This window comes from Aythya marila (assembly GCF_965140915.1).
Source record: "Aythya marila genome assembly, chromosome: 2".
Classification (NCBI taxonomy): Eukaryota; Metazoa; Chordata; class Aves; order Anseriformes; family Anatidae; genus Aythya; species Aythya marila.
The window spans coordinates 92,590,768-92,612,073 of record NC_139043.1 but is presented as its reverse complement, the minus strand read 5'-3'; the positions used below and the strand labels follow the sequence as shown (position 1 = coordinate 92,612,073).

At 39.2% G+C, this 21,306-nt stretch overlaps 1 protein-coding gene across 1 annotated transcript in view; it reads left to right on the top strand.

Annotated features, from left to right (window-relative positions):
• The window catches only part of CLPTM1L (CLPTM1 like), a 30,249-nt gene extending 13,761 nt beyond the window's left edge, over positions 1–16,488 (top strand). The window contains exons 8-17 of the mRNA XM_082752608.1: positions 1,148–1,232; positions 2,279–2,382; positions 3,594–3,659; positions 4,625–4,675; positions 6,507–6,589; positions 8,396–8,430; positions 8,742–8,797; positions 8,881–8,925; positions 11,613–11,728; positions 12,948–16,488. Of these exons, the coding sequence (XP_082608734.1) occupies positions 1,148–1,232; positions 2,279–2,382; positions 3,594–3,659; positions 4,625–4,675; positions 6,507–6,589; positions 8,396–8,430; positions 8,742–8,797; positions 8,881–8,925; positions 11,613–11,728; positions 12,948–13,032 (726 nt within the window). The 3' untranslated portion in view covers positions 13,033–16,488. The remainder of the gene's footprint in view (positions 1–1,147; positions 1,233–2,278; positions 2,383–3,593; positions 3,660–4,624; positions 4,676–6,506; positions 6,590–8,395; positions 8,431–8,741; positions 8,798–8,880; positions 8,926–11,612; positions 11,729–12,947) is intronic.
• The last annotated feature ends 4,818 nt before the right edge of the window (positions 16,489–21,306 follow it).

Below are 21,306 nucleotides of genomic sequence, written 5' to 3'. Positions count from 1 at the left end.
GTTGTCTACAGTTATGCGGAATACAATTCTAATCTTCAGTGAGAGATAAAAACTTGCCAGGCATATTATTTTTCTTTACAGTCCCATTACATAAAATTAATTTGGTTGGAAAGTCATATATTTTCCAGTCATATGCTTTTTTTTTTTTTTCCTCTGTTTATCAGATTGTAACATATCTGTAGTTTGGGACTATTTTTTTCTGATTTTTTATATTTTGTGTACCATTTTTTTAAAAAAAGGCTTTTTCATTGAAGCTCACTGACCCGAGAATTCCTTGAATCTGTGATGCCTTTTTTTTTTTTTTTTTTTTAAGTCATTGAATAGATTTGTGCAAAGTATTTGACACTGTCCCCATGGTATCCTTCTCTATAAATTGGATAGACATAGATTTGATGGATGAAATACTTGGTGGTGGATAAGAAATTGTCTGGATAGGAACACTCAAAGAGTTGTGGTCAATGGCTCAGTGCCCAGGTGGAGGGAGGTCGTTCTTCCCCTCTGTGCTGCTCCTGTGATACCCTGCCTGGAGCACCGCATTCAGCTTTGGGTTCCACAGCTCAAGAAGGACATGGATGTATTAGAATGAATCCAGAGGAGGGCCATGAAGGTGATTAGAAGGCTGGAGCACCTTTCCTATGAAGACAGGCTGAGGGAGGTGGTGGTGTTCAGCCTGGAGATGATAGGGCTCTGGGGAGACCTTACAGCAGCCTTCCAGTACCTAAAGGGGGCCTACAGGAAAGCTGGTGGGGCTTTGGGCAGCCTGGTTTAGTGGGAGGTGTCCCTGCCAAAGCACTTTTAATCTAATTTAGTCTGGATTTCCCTCGTCTGTCAAGGAGCTGAACAATTCCTTCAGGTCTTCAGTCCTTCATCCTCCGCCATGTGTTATCCTGCATTGGGTTGTTAACTTTCCTTAGAGGGTGCAGCATTGTAGCAGTAGCAGTACCTGCACTTCCTTCTGTCATTTTACAGTGCTTTTGGAGCTTTGAGCTTTTAAGGCAAGTTTTCTTTTTTAGCTTTTATTTGTAGTATTTAATTATTTCTTTTGTGGGGCTATCTTAAATTTTAAGATAAACCTTTTTTAACAGTTCAGCTGACAGTCTATTGCTGCCTGTTTTAAGCAAACAAGAATTTTTCTTGCAATTTGCAGCTTCTCTTTGATTTCCTTGCATTCAAAAATGACATCAGTTATTGGAAGAAGAAGAGGAGTATGATTGGGATGTCAACAAAGGCAGGTATGGCCCAGCATGCGAAGTGTTGTGTGTGTGCTGTATAATATACACTATGTGTTTTTATTCTAACTTGTTTTATGTATGAAAAGACAATGGCTAGCAGACTGGTTCCAACTTTGTTAGCGTGACGCTCAAGTATTACTTTGGTCACTTGCAAGGTTAGACCGTCTTGCAATAGAGAGTAAGTTTAAAATTAAATCAGTTACCATATTTCCCTTGCTGAAGGAACAGAAAAATGCTTTAAAAAAAGAATGAGGACAAGGGAAATATCCTGTGGATGGAGAGAATGTGCTGTCACACATAATTTTGTCCTACAAGTCCTGTGTCTTCCTTGTAGTAACTACCAGAGAATTTCAGATTTAAGTTTTAAATGCCAGTTAAATAAGTGAGTAAAGTCAAATCGGAAGACTGAATGGCAAGGGGTTTTCTAATCTTACTATCAAAGTATCAGTCTTCAGTAATAGGTGGCTCCATTCTCTCATTAGCAAACTTTAGTCACCTTTCTGTATGTCTTTCTTGCCCTGAGTGAAAACTATGACAGGCAATTGCTCTGAAATAGCGCAGAATAATTGTTGATGTTTGAATGTATTGTAGCCTTTCCTCTTCCCAGTCCCTATTTAATCTAAGAATTACTTGGTGGAAATTTAGAAGCAGTCAGGATTTTGCAAAATCTGAAAAATAACCGTAAGATACTGTTCTTAAAATTTGCAAGCATCAAATTAGTTGTGTGAGGTTCAAAGACTGCCGTTATCTCACAGCCTTTCAGCTTTCATAAGCTTAGTTCGTAGTAGTACAAATACTCTGTTGAATTGACAATTTTCCTTCCATCTTTTGGGATAAAGATTTTTTTTTCAGTATTTGTCCTTTTTTATCTGTCTAGATATATAGATCACTGCCTGCTTCTGGGGCTGCTTGATATATCAGGATGTGTATCCACAGAAGTTCATGCTTAAACTGCTTAGGACGGAATTACAGTAAATAGGCCAACAGTCATCTGTCATCTCAACTCTTAATTTAAATATTAATATCTTTTTTTTCTCTCAATCTAGTGCTTTGGCGATGCTTTAGTACTGTAGTAATATTTCTTTTCCTTCTGGATGAACAAACAAGTTTATTGGTACTGATCCCAGCCGGCATTGGTGCTGTGATTGAGGTGAGTTGTTACAACTCCAGAGCCAAGTAGCAATATTCTCAGTAACATCCACCACCTGTGTCTGGAGTCTTCCAGTATTGTTTAGCAGAGTATGTCACAGCTTTTTGTGGAAAAGAAATGCTCAAGTAGTTGGTATTAAAACACTGCAGTAGTATGGTGTCTTAGTAGCATTGTTCAGGTGGCTTTCAGTGGTAGAGGAGTCAGTGTCCCTTTATCAAACGACTAAGCTGGAAGCATCATTTTTTTTCTGGGAAGGACCAGCTGGTACGGTGGAAACCAAGCACAGAGCTGTGCTGAGGTTCCTTCCTGTCACATCAGCTGATATGCAGCACTTGTGACCAGGCATGTTTACACTTGTGAAAGGTTGTGTTGGCAGGCCATGTACCATCAGACAATGCCTCAGGTCTGCAGTTTTTTCCCTGGCAATGCCTCAGGTGCTTAGGGAAAAAGGAAGAGGGAGGGCCTGATGGCTGTGTGTGTTATTCCAGCAGGCCGTGTCCAGTCAGTGGGCTAGAGATACTGCTTAGGAGCCTGCCTATGTGCAGTGAGGTACAAAGTCAGCACTAAGGGTAATGGAAGACCTCTATCTACACTGCTCGAAGATCTAATTATTTCTCAGTATTTAAAAACAATTTCGGGGCTCTCTGGTGGACTTTTTTGACTATGCATCTGTTGCAGTTGCAGATAGCCCCTGTGAACACCAAACAGTTCTGAATTTTTAAATAGCAATTAAATTGTTGAATACAAAGCCACAAGGTGACCCTTAAAACTTGTGTATAAGACAAAATAAGCTTTTGCAAAACTATAAACAGTGGTGCTATGTTTAAAAAAAAAAAAAAAAAAAATTACTTGGCAGGTGGTTACTGGAGGGTTCTCCAGTCACCTTCCCTAAGGTGCATGCTGAGAGCAGCTGACTCCCACCAAGGCACCGCAGTCCAGATGCCATGGAAGGACTCTGTTATTTCACTTGCAGTACCTCAGCTGATGTGGGGACTTAATAGTGCAGTGCCACAATATTGTACTCGTCTGGTGACGCAGCATGTGGTTGGTATTGACATGCAGACTGAGCTGCAGTCGGGCTGTTGCTGCTTTATACACACAGGGTGCTTACAGTGGACATTCTAGGGTCTTGGTTCTGATTTTATGAATCTTGCATAAGAATTTCCTTTGGGCAATTCTTTACGTATACATTTTGTTTTTGTTAATCACAGCTCTGGAAAGTGAAGAAGGCTTTGAAAATGACAGTCAAGTGGCAAGGCATATGGCCCAAAATTCAGGTACTTCGTTGGTTTAACAGTTACCACTGTTGAGATTTCTGCCTCTTAGAGTAGGTACTGTAGAGTACTGTACTGTGCGGCTTGGCTTTCAGTGATGTGAAGATTTAAAAAACTGCTTAAGCTTCCAGTGTAAATCTTATCTTTATGGATGGCTTAATACAAAAACTGGGTGAATAGTTTCAAACTTAGGAATTTCTACGATCGATTCTGTAGAAGCAGCAGCAATTTGTATGTATTTGTGATCTGAGAAATCTCAGAAATCCTCTGTCAGTCCTGCTAGATCTTGACATATAGACCCGTGCTACTACCACTGCATTGGAAAGGCACTCGTTAACTAATACTGTGATTTGAACTAAGGAACTGAGTTTTCCATGAAGCTGTAGGCATAACTTCTCCATTGTGGAACTAATGAATGTTGTCACGTGTTCAGGGGACATGGCAGCCTTCTCCAAATCCTCTGGGTAACAGGTTAAGTCTAAAGACTGTCTGCAGGACATGCTGTGGCAGCAGGGATTGGAATTAATGCAGATTATAGTTTCTTGGGGGTTTTTTGTTTGGTTGGTTGTTTTTAATGTAAACAAAAAACAATTGTACAACCTTCAGTGTTTACTTTGGAAGAAGAACAGACTTCTGTATTGTTTGATGTCTGTACATCTTAAGCAGCTGATTGCTCTGTTTGCTCCTTGTTCCTGTTCAAGGAAATGTGTTTTTTTTTATATAAGACTTTGACATGTTTATAAGACTACAGGAACGCTGTTGAATTGCCTGTCTAGGTCATTAAGAACAATATTATTTCAGTCTGGAAACAGAAATTGGTTAGCACTTATACTAACACTTAAAAGCATCTGCGTGCTCAAAACACAATAACGTGCTGTAAAATAAAATCCAATTCAGGATTGGGAGTCAAACAGCAAATGTTTTTTTCCCCCAGCTCTGACTAATTATACATTTTATGTATTTTGCAGTTTGGTACATACAATGACTCTGAAAAGAAAACCGAAGAATATGATGCCCAGGTAAGAGGGAATCCTAGGACTTCTGATCTATAAAGACCAAAGATCTGGATATATCTGGTCTTCTGATTGACTTATTTTGCTCTTTAATCATCAGATCTCCTTGGCTTGAAAAAAAAAAAGAACAAAACAAAACAAAAAAAATCACAATGACTTATCTTTATTATTTTTAGATTAATATTTAGTCATGTCATAAATATGTCATATATGAATAACTATGTCTTGAAGACGGATGTGAAGAATATATTTAGTTTTTCTGGGATTGCCTACATTTTTGAGTTCTGTTTGACATCATCTATTAATTTTACAAGTGGAGATGGAGGGGAGGCAGGCATTGGAAATTTGCTCTTCAGTCCTTTTGGCCTCCTGAGCGTTGTTTTTAAGTTGGCTGGACTTCTTGCAAGCTTCGTGATAGTCAGACATTTTGATCCCCCAAAATTGTCTTCATGTTCCTCTCAATAATTATGCTTAGCCATTTTGCCTAGGGATGTCTAAAGTCTTCTATTATTCAGAAAGTAGGCTTCTTGTTTAAAAAAAAGAATTGCACAGGAGTTACATAATAACAGTTTGCACATGGACCTACCTTGAGATTGGGGAAGTCATGTTTTGACCAGTCATATCAAGTGTATGTATAATATTTTCATTTTTTATCTTGATGGAACAGACAACATGGTCAATTGATACCACCACCCTCATTGGAAAGAGCTTCTTTGTAGTGTCTTATCTAAACCGATCCTCTCTTAGTTTGAACCCATTATCCTTTGTCCTATCACTCTGCTCCCTGACACAGAGTCCCTCTCCAGCTTTACTGTAGGCCCCCTTTAGGTAGTAGAAGGCCACAATGAAGTCTCCCTGGAGCCACCTTTTCTCCAGGCTGAACAACCCCAACTCCCTCAGCCTCCCTTTGTAAGAGAGGTGCTCCAGCCCCCTGATCATTTCTGTGGCCCTCCTGGACTCATTCTAATACTTCCATGCCCTTCTTGTGTTAGGGGCCCCAGAGCTGAACCCAATGCTCCAGGTGGGGTCAGTGTAGCTCAGGATATGTTGGCTTTCTGGACTACAAGAGCCCATTGCTTGCTCATGTCGAGCTTCTTAAGCTTCACATCAACCAACACCCTTAGGCTCTTCTCCTCAGGACTGCTCTCAATCCATTCTCCACCCAGCCTGTATTTCTGATGTAGGGCCTTGCACTTGGCCTTGTTGAACCTCATGAAGTTCGCACAGGCCCACCTCTCAAGCCTGTTCGAGTCCCACTGGATGGCATCCCTTCCCTCCAGCATCTCAAAATTACACAGATTTAAGGAACTCCATCTGTTTTTGTACTGGAAAGACTTAGAAGTTATGACATTAGTTTGATCTATGGTTCAGATATAGGTTATTGTTGCATTCATAACAGGGACCAGAAATTTTGAATAACTTTTGTGGTTGAAGCTAGAATCTGATTGAAACATTTCTCTGAGAAATAGAATTGGAAGTGACTTGTCTGAAGAGAAGTGTCTTAAAGGGTTACCATTTTTGTATTTTCATTACAGATTTGAAAATCAGTATTTGTACTTATGGAATGAGTTGAACGTAGGGTAGCAATACTGGTGTTAAGCTACTCTTACATTGATCTTCGTACTGCCTCTTGCAGCTTATGCTTCAAGGTCCTTGGTGGCATGAGCTGAATTTTTGCCATCTCTTGAACTAGAAGCAGATTGAAAATAATAGTAAACGTTTAAAAATGCAAAAAGATTTACAGGAAAAAAAATACATGTCTGTCTTCCAGTTAATGCCATGAGAAATTTCCTGAATATAAAATGTAAACTAATGAGTTATTTTCTTTGTCTATTAGGCTATGAAGTACTTGTCATATTTGCTCTATCCACTGTGTATCGGAGGTGCAGGTTACTCCTTGCTGAATGTCAAATACAAAAGGTACTGTAAATCTGTAAAGGGTCTTATACAAGATTGAAACACTTCCCATTTTTCTGAATTAATTGGAGATGATGGGATGCAGAAATTAGTTACTTCTGTTTGTGGAATTTCTAAGCTAGGAATTGAAAAATTCTATAGGATCTAAAGCTTTAAAATCCAGCTGTCTTTTAACATCCTGTAAGCTACAAACTGTTTCAAACTATGAAACAGGCTGTGCTTTTTCAGAACTAATCTGATATTACTGTAGTATTCAGTAAATTGCATAGGCAATTGCAATTGCAATTTGCTAATTGCATAGGCTGTCAATCAGGAGAGAAAGAAGAAGGCTGCTAGTAATGTTCAAAGAATGGATAGTGACAGGAGAGAGAAGTACAGTGGTTGAACCTTTCCGGTAATGGAGAGAAGCAAAAACCGTCCCAAAATTATGTGCTCTCACCAAGGGATTCTTCTGTTCCTAAGTATGATGAGAAGAATCCAAACAAGTAAAAGTGTTTTTAAAAAAGGAACCTGTGCTCCCTTAGAACCATGAGCTTACTGTGGTACAATACTAAAGATTCCACATTTCAGGAAAAGGTGAAACTCCTGTCCACTTTCACTCAAAATAATGTATCTAGTTCATTTTGTATTGGAGAGATATAGACAAGTAAATAGCCATGAAACTTTGTGTTTTTTTAAAAAAAAATCTGCAAACACAAGCATGGTGATGGCTGTGTAGGCATATTTTTCAGAGTCTTTAGGCCCAGAAGCGATGAGAGGGAGAGGGAGCAGTACCTTAAAATAACAAGAATGAACTGTTGCTGTCTACATGGGCTGTAGCACTTGTACTAGAAACTGGGGCAATTTCCAGGCTATTAGAAAAATAGTTTTTTCAAAAGGTTCTTGTCTCAGAAGTTGACAAATATAACAGCACTGAAAAATTCTGGTTCTCCTGCAAAATTCTTAATTTCATTCAGTACTGCAAAATGCTATATGCCAGGTGTTCTGGGAGCTGTAGCCTGAAGTGAAGACAAGTCATAGGATGTTTATCGCTGTTAAATCTCTTTGTACGGGAATGTGATGGATTCTTAACAGTGGATTATCTTTTAATCTTGCAGGCATTTTGTGATGTATTTTGTAGATGCTTGTGAATTAGTGGAATGCTGCTGCGGCTGTAAGGTTGCTATTAAGTCAGTAGTGCAGCAGTGCAAGTTTTAGTTAAATAATATAATCTGGGCATCACGATTATTAGCTGTTCTTACTATTGCAAGCAGAAGTAGGGAATTTGGACCATCTGTAAACTACTAACGATGGAGCTAAGGTTGTCCTTGTTGAACATCTGGGGAGGGGTTGTTAGATTTAAGGAGAGAAAAATGCAGATTTCTTGCATTTACCTTTTTATTATTATTACTAAAGTGCTCACTATAGTGGTTTGCACTGAACAATATTTGTTGTCAGAAATTTAATTCCTTACAGTGTTATGTCTTCATTTACATATGTCTTTATTTAGAATATAGCGCTAAATATAGACAATGTTCAGTGCACAACATTACCTGATGACAGTGTGCAGAAGTCTTACAATATTCTGAAAAAGTATAAAAAGCAGTTGATAAAGCTCTCCAGAACTGTTGGATGCACTGATAAACATAGCAGCTTCACTGGAACCCTTCCTAACAAAGGGAGAAGTGAGGTATTTAGTTCATGCATAAAGCAATCTACAACGTATCCATTTATTGGAGTAGTCAGCATACTGCCATGTACAGGATGTATGATAGGTATGTATTTTTGACTGAGGTGAAAAACTAACTGGGCTGCCTTTCTTGTTTGTAGCTGGTATTCCTGGTTGATTAACAGCTTTGTCAACGGTGAGTCCTTTCTTACTTTTTTTTTTTTTTTGTACTATTCATATTTCTTCAAATGGAGGCCAAGCCTCAAAGATAAAAAGTCACTGATATCAGCTAGATCAGTGTAATATAATACAACAATAACTTGACTGTAGGTTCCAAAACTATCACAGTGATTGAGAAAGGAAGAAGAGCCAAGAAAAATCAAAACAGAAGGATTAGATGCATCTTCTTTTTAGGATTATGTGTAAATCTCTAACTGTGAAAGTATAGTTGCATGGTGTACTTCTGTTATGTGTATGTCTATAAATTTTTCCATATTCTATCTTTAGGAGTGTATGCTTTTGGATTCCTCTTTATGCTGCCCCAGCTGTTTGTAAATTACAAGGTGAGATTGAAAAGCAATAAAAGACAACTTCTCTAGTCTCTCTGTCCAGACTTTATTACTAACTGATATTTTTCTAATCCTAGATGAAATCTGTTGCACACTTACCATGGAAGGCTTTCACATACAAAGTAAGTAAAGCTCTAGTTTGAAGGCCATTGCTGTCACTATGGAAATGATTTTTTGTGTGGATCAGCTTAGTAATACACAGCTTAAGGCCATGACTGCTTTTCTTCATGTATTAAGAACTAAACTGCCTGTAAAAACAATGTTTTTTTGCAACTGTCCTTAAAAAAAATACAACAATTTCAGTTTTACATAATGACCTCCATATAATGGGAATCTCATCCAATCTAGGATGTAGGTAATGCTGTTTTCTCTGCTCTCACCTGTCTCAATTTAATACATCATTACATCAAAAGAGGGGTTATATCAACAAAGCTTAATTCTCAACAAACAGATAGGACCACTAAGAAACCTTATTTTGGCAGGCTCCAGGAACCACCAGAGACTGGAGTAATGTACACATTTGTGCCAATGTATTACAATTCTCCAGAACATAAGAACTTTAAAAGAAAGTGTTAAGAGCTGCTCTGGACACTGTCCAGTTCTGAACAGATAATCTGAGGCAAAAGAAATAAAATAAAGTACCTTTCATAGCTTTTCCATTTCTGTGAGCCTACAGCAATAGACAGAATTTCTGATGCCTTAGTATTTTTAAGGAATAATGAGGCATCTAAGAAAAAACAGAATGAAATGTAGCTGATGGCAAAATAGCAACTAAATGGTATTTAATATGGAAATAAACATCTAGTTTTTTAGGCAGATTCTAGGCAAATTAGCATGCCTTTCAATAAAGGGAATTAAAAGGTATATTAGTGAAGTAATTTCACAGTACCGAATTGGCAACAAAATACAGTAACTGAGCGGAGACATCAGCAGCTAAATAGGTAACAAAAGGACAGTGTTCAAGCAATGGGCAACAACCTTCAAAGCAGAATGTTCTTGCTGAACAGCCTTTTCTTACAGAGTGTTTATGGTTCCAGTTAAAAGATGCCAGGAGCTATCTACAACAAAAGCTTTTGTGTGTGTAAAAAAAAAAAAAAAAAAAAAAAGCATATGATGTTTTCAATTATGTTCAACTTCTTGGGCTTTGGAGAGAGTAATTGGCTTTTTCCTAGTGGAAATTTAAAGTTCTTTCCTCTCTTCTGCACTTTCCTTTAGAAAGAATAGTCTGAGGTCTTTTCTGGGACTTTTGGTGGTGTTTTGTTTTTGTTCTATTTGTGTTTTTGTTTTGTTTTCAAAATAAGAGGATTTTTTCCTTAATTCAGACTTTTTTGTTATAAGACTTTGGCAAAAACGAAAATCCTTCTAACTTTTCGTCTTCTGTAGTCTTTACGTTTATGCCCTGTATACTTCAATGACATGTACCTTTAAATGAAGTAATCCCAAAAGAAAACTAGCTAGATTAACTACTGTTAGATGAGCTGCTTGATGTATTCAGTTTCATTGGCTTTTGAGGACTGCCTAATGCCTGAAGGAGGATGGCTTTAGCCTTTTCTTCCTTTCATCGTGGTAGGATCACTAACATGGAAAGGCCTACTTTTCCAACTTGCAAAGCTTTTTTTATTTTTTTCCACAATAAATCTTTGCACAGGCTTGAGAAGTGCCATCCGTATTCTTTGATCACTTTAGATTGATGAATTTGTTTTGACTTGTCAGAGGCAACTTGCCTGTTGAAACTAATCACAACTTTTTCCTGTCAAACACCCTAGCGTTCTGCTGATGCTGTGTTTCATTATACAGACACGAGTTTATTTTCAGGAGCAAGTCCTTTTCTGGTTAGAGAATACATGATTTTCTTCCCTTCTTGTGGCATGGATTCGTGTACAGTGAAGCCCGAGTAACAGCTTGCTAACAGTGAAAGGAGAAGCCCTGTGATTGACTGATGATTATTCACTGTTGGGTTAGCAAACATTTTTTGCTGAACTTTAATGTTTTTAATGAGTTGAATCACGTTATTGCACCATCTGATGAGTACTGGAACTGGTACACTGTAAGAACTGACTTTTAGCCTTCCTTGTAGACTAGAAACCAATCCAGAGGAGTTGCCCTGCTCTTTGTTTCACTTACCTTCTTTGTCAAAATATTGGCATCTTTGCATGCTCAGAGCTTCTGTGCTGCTTTCCCAGAAAATGGCTGTGAATTTAAACTTTCTCACTCAGGAAAAAGCAGTGAGAAAATGTTTCATAATTGCTTCAGAAATAGAGCCTACAGTATGCCTAGTTGAGGGGAAATGGTGTAGAAAATTACATCTCAGATAAGGCGTGGATGATTGCTTCCAGGAGAGCGCTGGAAATGTTTTAAGATCTCAAGGCTGCCAAGTTAATGTGCTTAAGAACAGTTTTTACACAAATTTCAATTTCCCCACAGAAAATGAAGGTGACCTATAACATTTTGTAAGTCTTAAATAATTTGCATAAAGACTTTTTGCCAGTTTCTTTTAAAGATTTCACTGGAGTTAAATCCATGTTTTTCCTTTAGCATAGTAGTACTCTCATTTACCTGAAGCAGACTTAATTCCTTTTCACTTGTAGCTGTAGTGGTGTGCTCTGGATTTGACAGTATGGCCTTCATTAAAGGAAAGCATTTTAAAGTTTGCAATAGTTTTCCAGCAAAACCCTCAAATATTATTATAAACATGAAATAGTCTGCGTACCTACTGAAAAATGCTAGGAAGCCTGTTTCCTGTAGCTTTGTATGACAGATGATTTCATTTCTTCACAGCCTATTAAAATGTTATTTGTTTTATTTGTAGGCATTCAACACCTTTATTGATGATATATTTGCTTTTATCATCACAATGCCAACGTCTCATAGGCTGGCGTGCTTTAGAGATGATGTCGTGTTCCTGGTCTATCTTTACCAAAGATGGTATGCCTTTCTTTAATATTTATAAGAGGTTCTTCAACACCGTAGGTGGTTACAGTCTTAATGATTTAAGAACTAAAAAAATAGTTTGGGATAGAATTTCTAGTATAGAGTATGGTCTGGATAATGGTAGTTCAGCAAATGGAAGTGTAGAGCAAGGAGCCTGAAAAGAATATTCAATAAAATTATAGGAGCAAAAACATCTTCCCATAACTGTTGGTATTCCTGAACCCTTTCTAGCATGCTAAGAATGTAGTCAAGTAAGAAATTCCTCTTCTCACAGAACTTACAAATTATTTTCTGTTACCCCTTCCCCCCATACTCGCCAAAACTGCAATCCTCCTTTGCAGTAGATAGTTTGCCAATTTGGAGGGAAAAAAAGGGGAGAAAAAATAAATAAATCAATAACTGTGAAATGAAGACCTGAAATAAGACAGAGTAAGGCAATTCTTAAAATTGCATTTACAAACTTGCTTCAGAGCTCTGGGCTTCTAATCCTCACCGAGGGGCTACTTGTCCACTTCTGCATCTGAAGCATACTTCCCAAGTTGCAAGACGCTAATGAAGGATGTTTTTTGGTGAGGGATTGCACTGCTTTATATAGGTTTGAAACACAAGTTTTCAGGTTCTCTTGTGACTTGAATATCTGGCAAGTTTCTGATTCTTTAAGTAAATTCAGATGGGGATGAAGGCTATATGCAGTAGTCATTAAAATATTATTCATAAGTTAATCTACAGACAGTGTATTTTTGTTCCCTAGAACAAATATTTCTCTGTGTTAACAAGAATTGTAAGCTAAGTTCACATTATACCAGAATGCTAAATGTGAACTTCACTTTTAGGTTTATGTGATTGCACATAAAAGAATAGGTCTCCTTCCAAGGTATTTTTTCTGGAAAAAAAAATAAAAGTACAACAACTTCTGATAAGGACTATAACCTGGATTCGAGTTGGAGAAGTGACTTGGATTGCTTAACACTCCAGCCAAGCTTTAGGGAAGCCTTTTTATGAGACAACTGGATAAGTCTTAGTATGAAGAAGCTTGTGTGTCTGTATCTAATTTTTAAGACTCCTGTGTTTTTAGGACACAAATTGAAATAGAGAATACAATAAGAAAGGAATTCCTTTTTAAAATTAAGCAGCACAGAATTGCTTAAATATCCTTCTGGTAGCAGATAGTATTATGTGTAACTAATCTTTTTTTTTTTTTTTTTTCTGCCAGGCTTTATCCTGTGGATAAGAGCAGAGTGAATGAGTATGGAGAATCTTATGAAGAAAAGCCAAAAAAAAAAGCTCATAGAGAATAATTAAGAATTGAAGAATATTCTGACCCCTGGACTCCTACTGGTTACGTGTATTATCTGGTCTAAGGAAGGAAAAACTTATTTAATAAGAGTATTTTTAAAGCTTATGACAGAACTACATGGACTATACATCTTCTATATTGCCAAAATCTAGTTTTGATATCCTCCTATTTCAAGATCCCGTTTTGTCCTCACAAGGTCCACGGTCTGCCAGATGTCATTAGATAATCTTCCTGCATTTAAGCTTCTCTTCAGTGAAAACCTTAAGTGTCTAGACCGTTGTAATTAATATCCAAATCCGTGTTTTTAAGACAATTTGGTAAGTGGAAGTGTGGCGCCATGCCACTATGAAAAGTGAAAAAACAAGCCATTGTGTTGCAGCAGAGTCGAGCATTACTGCCAGACTGGAAGCTGTCAAAAATAAAGTGTATAATTACTGGGCTGTACACTAATAACAACTCTTTCTAGTTGGAGAATGGAAATCCTTGAGATTATTGTGAAAGTTGTAAGCGGACATTTGATTGAAGTTCATAGCTTAAAGTTAATTTTGTTGGAAATAAGGATAAGACAGATGGGGTTCTGTCTCAAGAATTGTTAAAATTCAAATTGTGGTCATATTCTTAGCCCACAACATGGCAGAGGGCATCAGTTGTCTTAGGATGTGAAGAATGAAGATGTGAAAAAACTATAACATAATTTCTTTCAATATGTATCCAAGTTTACATAAGTCCTTCTGCATTGTTGGCAAACCTTATGATTTCTTGGCATAGCAGGTATTCATGTAACGCAAATCATTGTTATGTGCTAGGAAAGTCTCTTAACACAAATTATTCATGATGTGGTATCTCAGTGACCTAATAGGCCACTTCTTTCAGGCTTCAAATGGAATAATTCCTTGGTCCTTCTCTTCTCTCTCTCTCTGTTCTATTTATACAATGAAACACATCATTCAAGTGCAATGGCTTTTCTCAAATACAATACAAGTTCAACAAACTAACTGGAAGCAGAAGAAAAGAGCCTGGTAAAGAACAGATACCTTCCTTTCAAATGATTAAAATTCCATGCTCCATGAGAACAGGTCGTTAAGGGAGGTATTTTCATCTATTTTTATCGTATTAGTCCAAATAATCAGTTTGAAGTTGAATTGTTAAACTAAACTTCACAGATATATCTAGAAACTATGGCTCTGTTTCTAAAAAGCACTTTTCTTAATGACAGCAAGTGAAATAAATAATACATTCCTTTCAACACTAAATAAAATGTGATTCAAAAAAAAATCCAAAAGGCAGAATTCTAGTTCATAATTCTAGTTTTGGTTTGGTCGATAAGTTTGCAGATTAATCCTAATGATTTTTAAGCTTCTTCATTGAATTGCACCCTATTTGTGCAAGACTATTTAACTTCAATTTGCCATTGACTGAAAATATTAATTAACTTCAAAGAACACAGATGTACTCCTGTAGTCTCTAACTACTTTATGAAGTAGATTTTATCCAGTTCTGATGCTGAAGAAGTCTCAACATACAAATACTTGAGTCCCAAAAGGATACGGAAATGCACCTAACTTCAAGAAGCCCCAGACTATAGTCCATCTTATCCTGAAGTCCTTCTTACATGCTTCTGGCAATGGAAGGGAGTCTTGAAGTGAATATTTAACTTATATTTAACTTATGTTTATCTTAAAGTCTCTTTACATCATTAATTGTAAATAAGGAGGACTGTAGATCCATTGATGGTAACATTAAACACACATAAGTCTTTGCAAAGCTGGGGTTGTATTTGCTACATCTTATACCTTTTTTGGATTTGGTTGGAAGAAGATATTTGCTGCTAAGCAAATTACTCTGGGACTCCTATTTCATAATAGTAATTAAACGTGTGAAAAACTTTCTGGATACAAATGATGCTTAGAGCACATTCCCTTATTTGTGACATTTCAAAACAATTAAGTCATCGGTTCTTCTAGAGTGGCTTTTAAAAGTCCAGAATACCATATTTAGGTATTTCTGATGTTTCAGCATTTATTTTTGTATGTAGCTGTTGAAAAATCACTCTTGCAACTTTACAGTGAGTTTATTGATCGTCTGCCTTGCATTTCCGATGACAGTAACCCCATCATATTCCATACAGTAGTCATAAAGAATATATAATTTTAAATATTTAAATTGAATGAGACTTTCCTTTTTCATTGTTTTATGCATTCCATTTCCAAATAAAAGATTTGGCATATGGAAGAGAGAATTATCTGTTGTTGCTGGAAAATTGGTGAAAACTGTGTAAGTAGCGTGACTTTGGAGATATTAAACAAAATGTTTTAACTCTAGTTGTAGGAATTGTTAGCTTAAAACAAAAATAGGGTTCCATATGTGGTCAAGGCAGAAGAAAAACTTCTTATGTAAAATTTCATTGAATGTATTGCAGCTCATGCTGAATTATCAATCTTATCTATTGAAGACTTCAAGAGTAACTTAAACACTTCCTTACTTACAGGATTCACTGTGGTAAGCAGTTAGGTGACCATCTCGCGTTCTTATCTTCATTAGGCATGTAAAAAGCTTGGAAATTGAAGGATTAGTGGTTCATTTTTTTGTTTGTTTGTTTTGTTTAAGAGTTTATTGGGAAAATCACGTGCTTCTGGAAGATAGCCTTGCACAGTACTTCATAGCATACAATAATGTAGCAAGCATGATTCTCTAAGGAGCTGTCAGCTCCAGCATCTATACCTCAGTGCCAGAAGTATTGACAGATAACTCTGTAGAGTTTGTTTACTTTTAAGCATAACATTTTCCATTTTTTTTCCCATCAGATGATAAATCTCATGATTTTGATTGTGAAATGTATCTACTAGTAATGCTGGTTCTCCTTATATTACAGCTTCCTGCTTCTCTGTATCGTGGGAGTAGGCTAATTCAGGTGGGAAGGGACCACAAGAGGATACATTACGAGCACAGCATCTTTTCTTCCCTTACAGACTCGTCAGGTTTTCCTGATGATCCTGTGTAAAGTCATCTGAGTGAACTGATCTAAGTCTAGGAGCTGAGAAATAAAACCAGAGAGAGCCTGGTTTTCCCAGATGCCCAATGGCAATCTCTGACTAGTTCACCTCTTAGACCAGGGAGAAGTTTGGTCCCACATCTGTGAGGATCAAGGCCAGTTTCCAGTGGTTATGGTCTGTGCTCATAGTACGGACAGGGGTACTGTGATCACTCCCACCCTTCATTCATCTGTGTTAAATACCACTGCTGCTGCTTGAGGATATTCTGGAGCTAATCAGTTTGCTCCAGTTACTCTTCATGCAATTTTCATACTTCTTAGTGTTGCTTTTAATATTGGGTACCCCAATGCCGTGTATTGTCTTCTTTTTTAACTAACCCCTAAACCTTGATGAGTTTACCTCTTTCAAAGGGAATAGAATACTTTAGATTTAAAAGACAGACACTGATAGAGGGGAATTTTGGCATATGTTGTCTGCCTGTTAATAAACTTCTGAATACGACAGCTTCTCCCCTTCTCTCCACAGCTTTCTTTTTAGGAGATCCCTGTCCTTTTAGGCCTTGCCGTATGGTACCCATAAAAAATTGAAGCTCTTCGGGTATGGTGTGTTCCAGCTTCTCAGTTTCTGGCCCCTAATGTCCTCCATAGTTATCCACACCTCCATAATCCTTACCAACTTCAGAGAGCTGTCTGAGGGTTGTCTTTATGGTGTTGTGTTGTCCTATTCTTGGCCTAATGAAGTCTTGCAAGCCTACAAAGACTTGTGGGCTATTTTGGAGTTGAAAAAGTTCACTGTGTGTGTTTTTATTAGACTATTTGCAGCTAGCAGTCTCAGGTTAGTCTGTTGAGCAACCTAAAGCTCAATAGATGTTTCATTGCTGTGGTTCATTTGCATGCCCTGGCCCTGCTAACCACCCGGCTGTTGAAGCAAGAGCTTGTACCTGGATTTTGTGTTTCAAGCCTACTCTGATTTAAACTTTGGGATCTCAGAGCATCAGTGCAAGAGAACCATGCAATCTGAAAAAAAATCCTGATCACAGAACTTAACTCCATTATTCTTGGCATGCAATAAGCATCACTCGGCAGCCTTGTGTAAGCTACTTATAATCCTCTTAAGCTACCCAAAGGTGCAAGGATCAGCAACCCGTTATGGATGTGTTTGCTTACTAGCAAACACCACCACTGAACAGCAGCCTGAAAAGCAGACATGAAGATACAAGACTCTGCAAGTGTCCTTCACTACAGCCTTCTTCAACTTGTTGCTTCAGAGATTTCAAGAAGCAGCTGTTGCTTGTAATAGGGGAACAGAAAAGCATGATCCCTTTGGGGCATGGAAGAGGGGAAAGGAAGAAAATGTTCTTTGGTTGTGCTGTATTTTTAAATGAGTTGTTATAAATACCTCTAGTAGGAGTGCCAGAGAAATCCCTCACTCAGGATCTGGGCGTCAATCTCAGGAATTTGAAAAGGATTCGGGTCTTCTGTTAATCAGTTACAGCCACTCTCAGGCTGCAACAACAGTTTTTAAAAGCTGCTGTCTTCTGCTGATCTCTGCATTTCTAAAGAAAGCATGGTCTTTGGAAGTCTCCCAGTGCCAAAGGCTAACTGAGTTCATACACAAAACAACAGGTATTTGATTCAGGTATTTTCATTCAAGGAACAGTTCTTACATCCAACTACCAGCAGAATTGTGTCTTTTGCTTCTTTCAGATTACTCTTCCCTGACACTTTTTTCCTAGGTTAATGTAGTTAGATATCTTTCTTGGGTCTGTGGCCTGGCATTGCTGTATTAGGCGCTGAGCTGTGAAAGGTTCAGCTGAGAAGTGAAAAGCTCCTGCCTTTTCTAACGAAGTTTCCAGTTAGCAGCTCTTTTTTAGGGTCAAACTGAAAAATTTCAGTCAGAATGACTCTAAAATGAAACAAAGAATACATTTGAAAGTCATCCTGTATGTGGTGAAAATGCAGATTACAAGGTGTAAAAGATGGTTAAAGAGTTTTTTTGTTTTTTTTTTACAAGAACAACAAAAAAAAAAGGCTTCAATTCATGTCTTGGTACTGCAGATTCTGCTATCACAAAGTAAAAAAAAAAAAAAAAAAAAAAAAAAAAAATTTAAAAAAAATACCCCAGTGAGGTGTGAAGTATTGAGTAAATCAAAATTTTAGAGAGTTAACTGTGCAAATGTTTTCAGCTCCACCTTTTCCACGTTACAGTCACAGATTCTGCACTTGGGCAGAGCAAGTTTGGATGCAAATGGTGGATGATGCAGGCATCTTCTGCACTCAGGTAAGTCTGGAAGCAGCAGGACAGACCACGCCAGGGCTCCAAAGAGATTTTTGCCGGAGGGAATGATTTTGTGTGAAGGTCTCAGCACTTAGGAATCTCATCTGCATGAACAGAGGCATGTCGACACACTGTGAGCTTTCAGAAAGCAGTCACTGAGTTGGGACTGAACCACAGAAAATGATTTCTTCTCGACTTCTCTGTGGTGGTTTCACACTGATGGCTAGCTAAGTTCCTCTACACTGCTCTCTCACTCCCCCTCCCCAAAAGAACGTAGAGAAAAAGAAAATACAATTAAAAAATAATAATATTTAAAAAAAAAAAAAAAGCTCATTAGTTGAGATAAGAATAGGGAGATGACTTGTCCATTACTGTTAAGGGCAAGAGAGACTTAGTGTAAGAGACATTAACATAATTTCTAATTTATTAGTAATGGAATTGTTATAAATGAAGTCTCAACTCAATCTGAATTTAGTAATATTTATAAAAGAAATATTTATAAAAGGCAAGTAAACAGGGCTGGGTGTGCAGGGAGTCTACGCTCCACCAACACGCACACACAAACATCCTAAATATACAGAACATAGCTTTTACATACTAAACCCGAGTCCACCTATACAACATATGTACAATCAGAAAAGGTAACAAACAGTCCAAGCAATCCTTTAAGTTCCATGACTTAACAGTCTCCATTTCGCATTCTTTTTGAGTGATATGTCTTGCTTTAAGTTGTCAAGCAACTCGGCTTTCAGGCCTTACATATCCCGTTCCTCCTGGATCGAAGAAAAGCATGCCCATCTCCTTTCCAAGGCCAATAGGTCTGGGTCAAAAGGCACGTCCAGGTCAGCAGGGGTCGTAACAGCAAAACCCTTCGATGGCTGTAGCAGCAGAGGGGCCCATGGCATAGCAGTGCCGCAGCTCCCTCACTGTCTGGCAAGCCACACGTTTCTGGCTGCGGTCCCGCACGGCTTGTTAAGGCCTCAGAGACTGTTTGCCAGGGGCCGAGCAATCCCACTGCAACCTTGTCATTTTTAGTTACAGAGTCCAACACCCTGACCTCAGTTTGGTCCCATATTTCAGGCTCATAATCTGTCCAACTGTTAATAAGGAGAATGAGCTGTAAGGTTACCAGGACAGTCTTTGTTCCTAAGGACGTATGATTCACCATAATGTGCAGATGTTTAGCAGCGAGAGGCAGTTGTGTGCACGGGTACGCTTCTCTCAGCTCGAGCTTCTTCCCAGTTCAGGGGCGCCCATTTCCAGTGACTTTCTGGACGAGCTTCTCGGAGCGGTTTGCTGAGTCTGGCCGAAGCTATCGTCACGAGGCGATCAATGTGCCTGTTCTCGTCCTGGTTCTTTTCAAAACAAGTTTCGATTGGTAAAACAACTTTAAATATAACAAGAGCAAACACCCAGAAACTTCCATGCCTTAAGGGCTGGAGAACAAGAAAACCGAGACTGCATGGAGTCTCCTCCATCACCCTTCTTTGTTCTCTTTAAACTCTTTATATTTCTGATGGCCTCATCTATAAGAGTCTAATGTTATTTACCACGGGGCTTTCCAACCCCCATGGCCACATTCCCACATCTCTCCCTTCTTTAATAATATCAACCATTTTCTTGATATGAATTACCACTCCATATATAACAACGCAGTTCTTAAGGAAAGCTATTTCTGAAAATCCTCAGCCACCTCTGTGCACGCCAAACCTTTCATGGCACTGTGCAAGGCACGGATGGCAGCGATAAGTCAGGTTGTGGAATGAATGGCAACGTGTGGGGAAGGAATTTGCAGGTGGCTTGGCGCTGTTTCGCAGGTGCCTGAGTTAGAGAGAATGAGGAAACAAGCGGGAGAAACACAAACTTGAGCAAGGCTGAGATCAAGAATTGGCTACAGTGTTAAAGAGGACCTTTGGGCAGTGGGCAATTGCTGGCTGGCTCCAGGCGCGTGCCTGAGGGTCTCTGACCAACTGTGGGATAGATTCGGGCGCGTGGACAGCACGTGGGGCTACGGGGAGAGGACATGTAGGAGTGAAAAAGGGCAATAAACGCCTCCTGTTCAAGAGCCATCAGGAGTCCGTGTCTTGCATCCCTTCAGCAACGCAAATATTTGGCTCCAGATCCAAAATGTCATGTATTTGGCAATTTTATTTATGGTAGCACTCCCCACCCCTCCCATCCCCTCTTTTTCCTCCCCTCCCCTCCCCTCCCCTCCCCTCCCCTCCCCTCCCCTCCCCTCCCCTCCCCTCCCCTACCCTCCCCTCCCCTATGCTCCCTGTCCCTACACTCTGCTACACTCCCCTCCACTATACTACCCTACACACCCCTATACTCCCCTCCCCTACACTCCCCTTCGCTACATTCCCTTCGCTACACTACCCTACATTATCCTATGCTCCCCTCCCCTACGATCACCTCCCCTCCCCTCCCCCATCCTACCCTACACTCCCCTAAACTCTGCTCCCCTACACTACCCTATACTCTCCTACACTCCCCTCCCCTCTACTATGCTACACTACGCTACACTACCCTATCCTACGCTCCCCTACACTATCTTCCCCTGCCCTCCCTGTCCCTCCCTGTCCCTCCCCCCCACTCCAATCCCCTCCAATCCCCTCCAATCCCATCCCCTCCAGTCCCCTCCAAACCCCTCCAATCCCATCCCCTCCAATCCCCTCCAAACCCCTTCCAATCCCATCCCGTCCCCTCCCCTCCCCTCCCCTCCCCTTCCCTCCCCTTCCCTCTTTTCCTTTTATTCCCTCCCCTCCCCTCCCCTCTTGTCTTCTTTTCTCCTCTCTTCTTTCTTTCTTTCAGGTAACTTCAGATCGCTTCAGTCGTTCTCATAGCTCCTATCCCTGGCTGATTCACGGGAACCCAGCAGCAGCAACCAGAAGCGCTCCAGCTGCTGTGTCACTGGTCGAGCAACAGTCTCCAAGTGGGAATCGCTGACTTGGTTCTGTGGCTCAGACAGGTGCCTTTCAGTTCCAGCCTGGCCTGGACGTGTC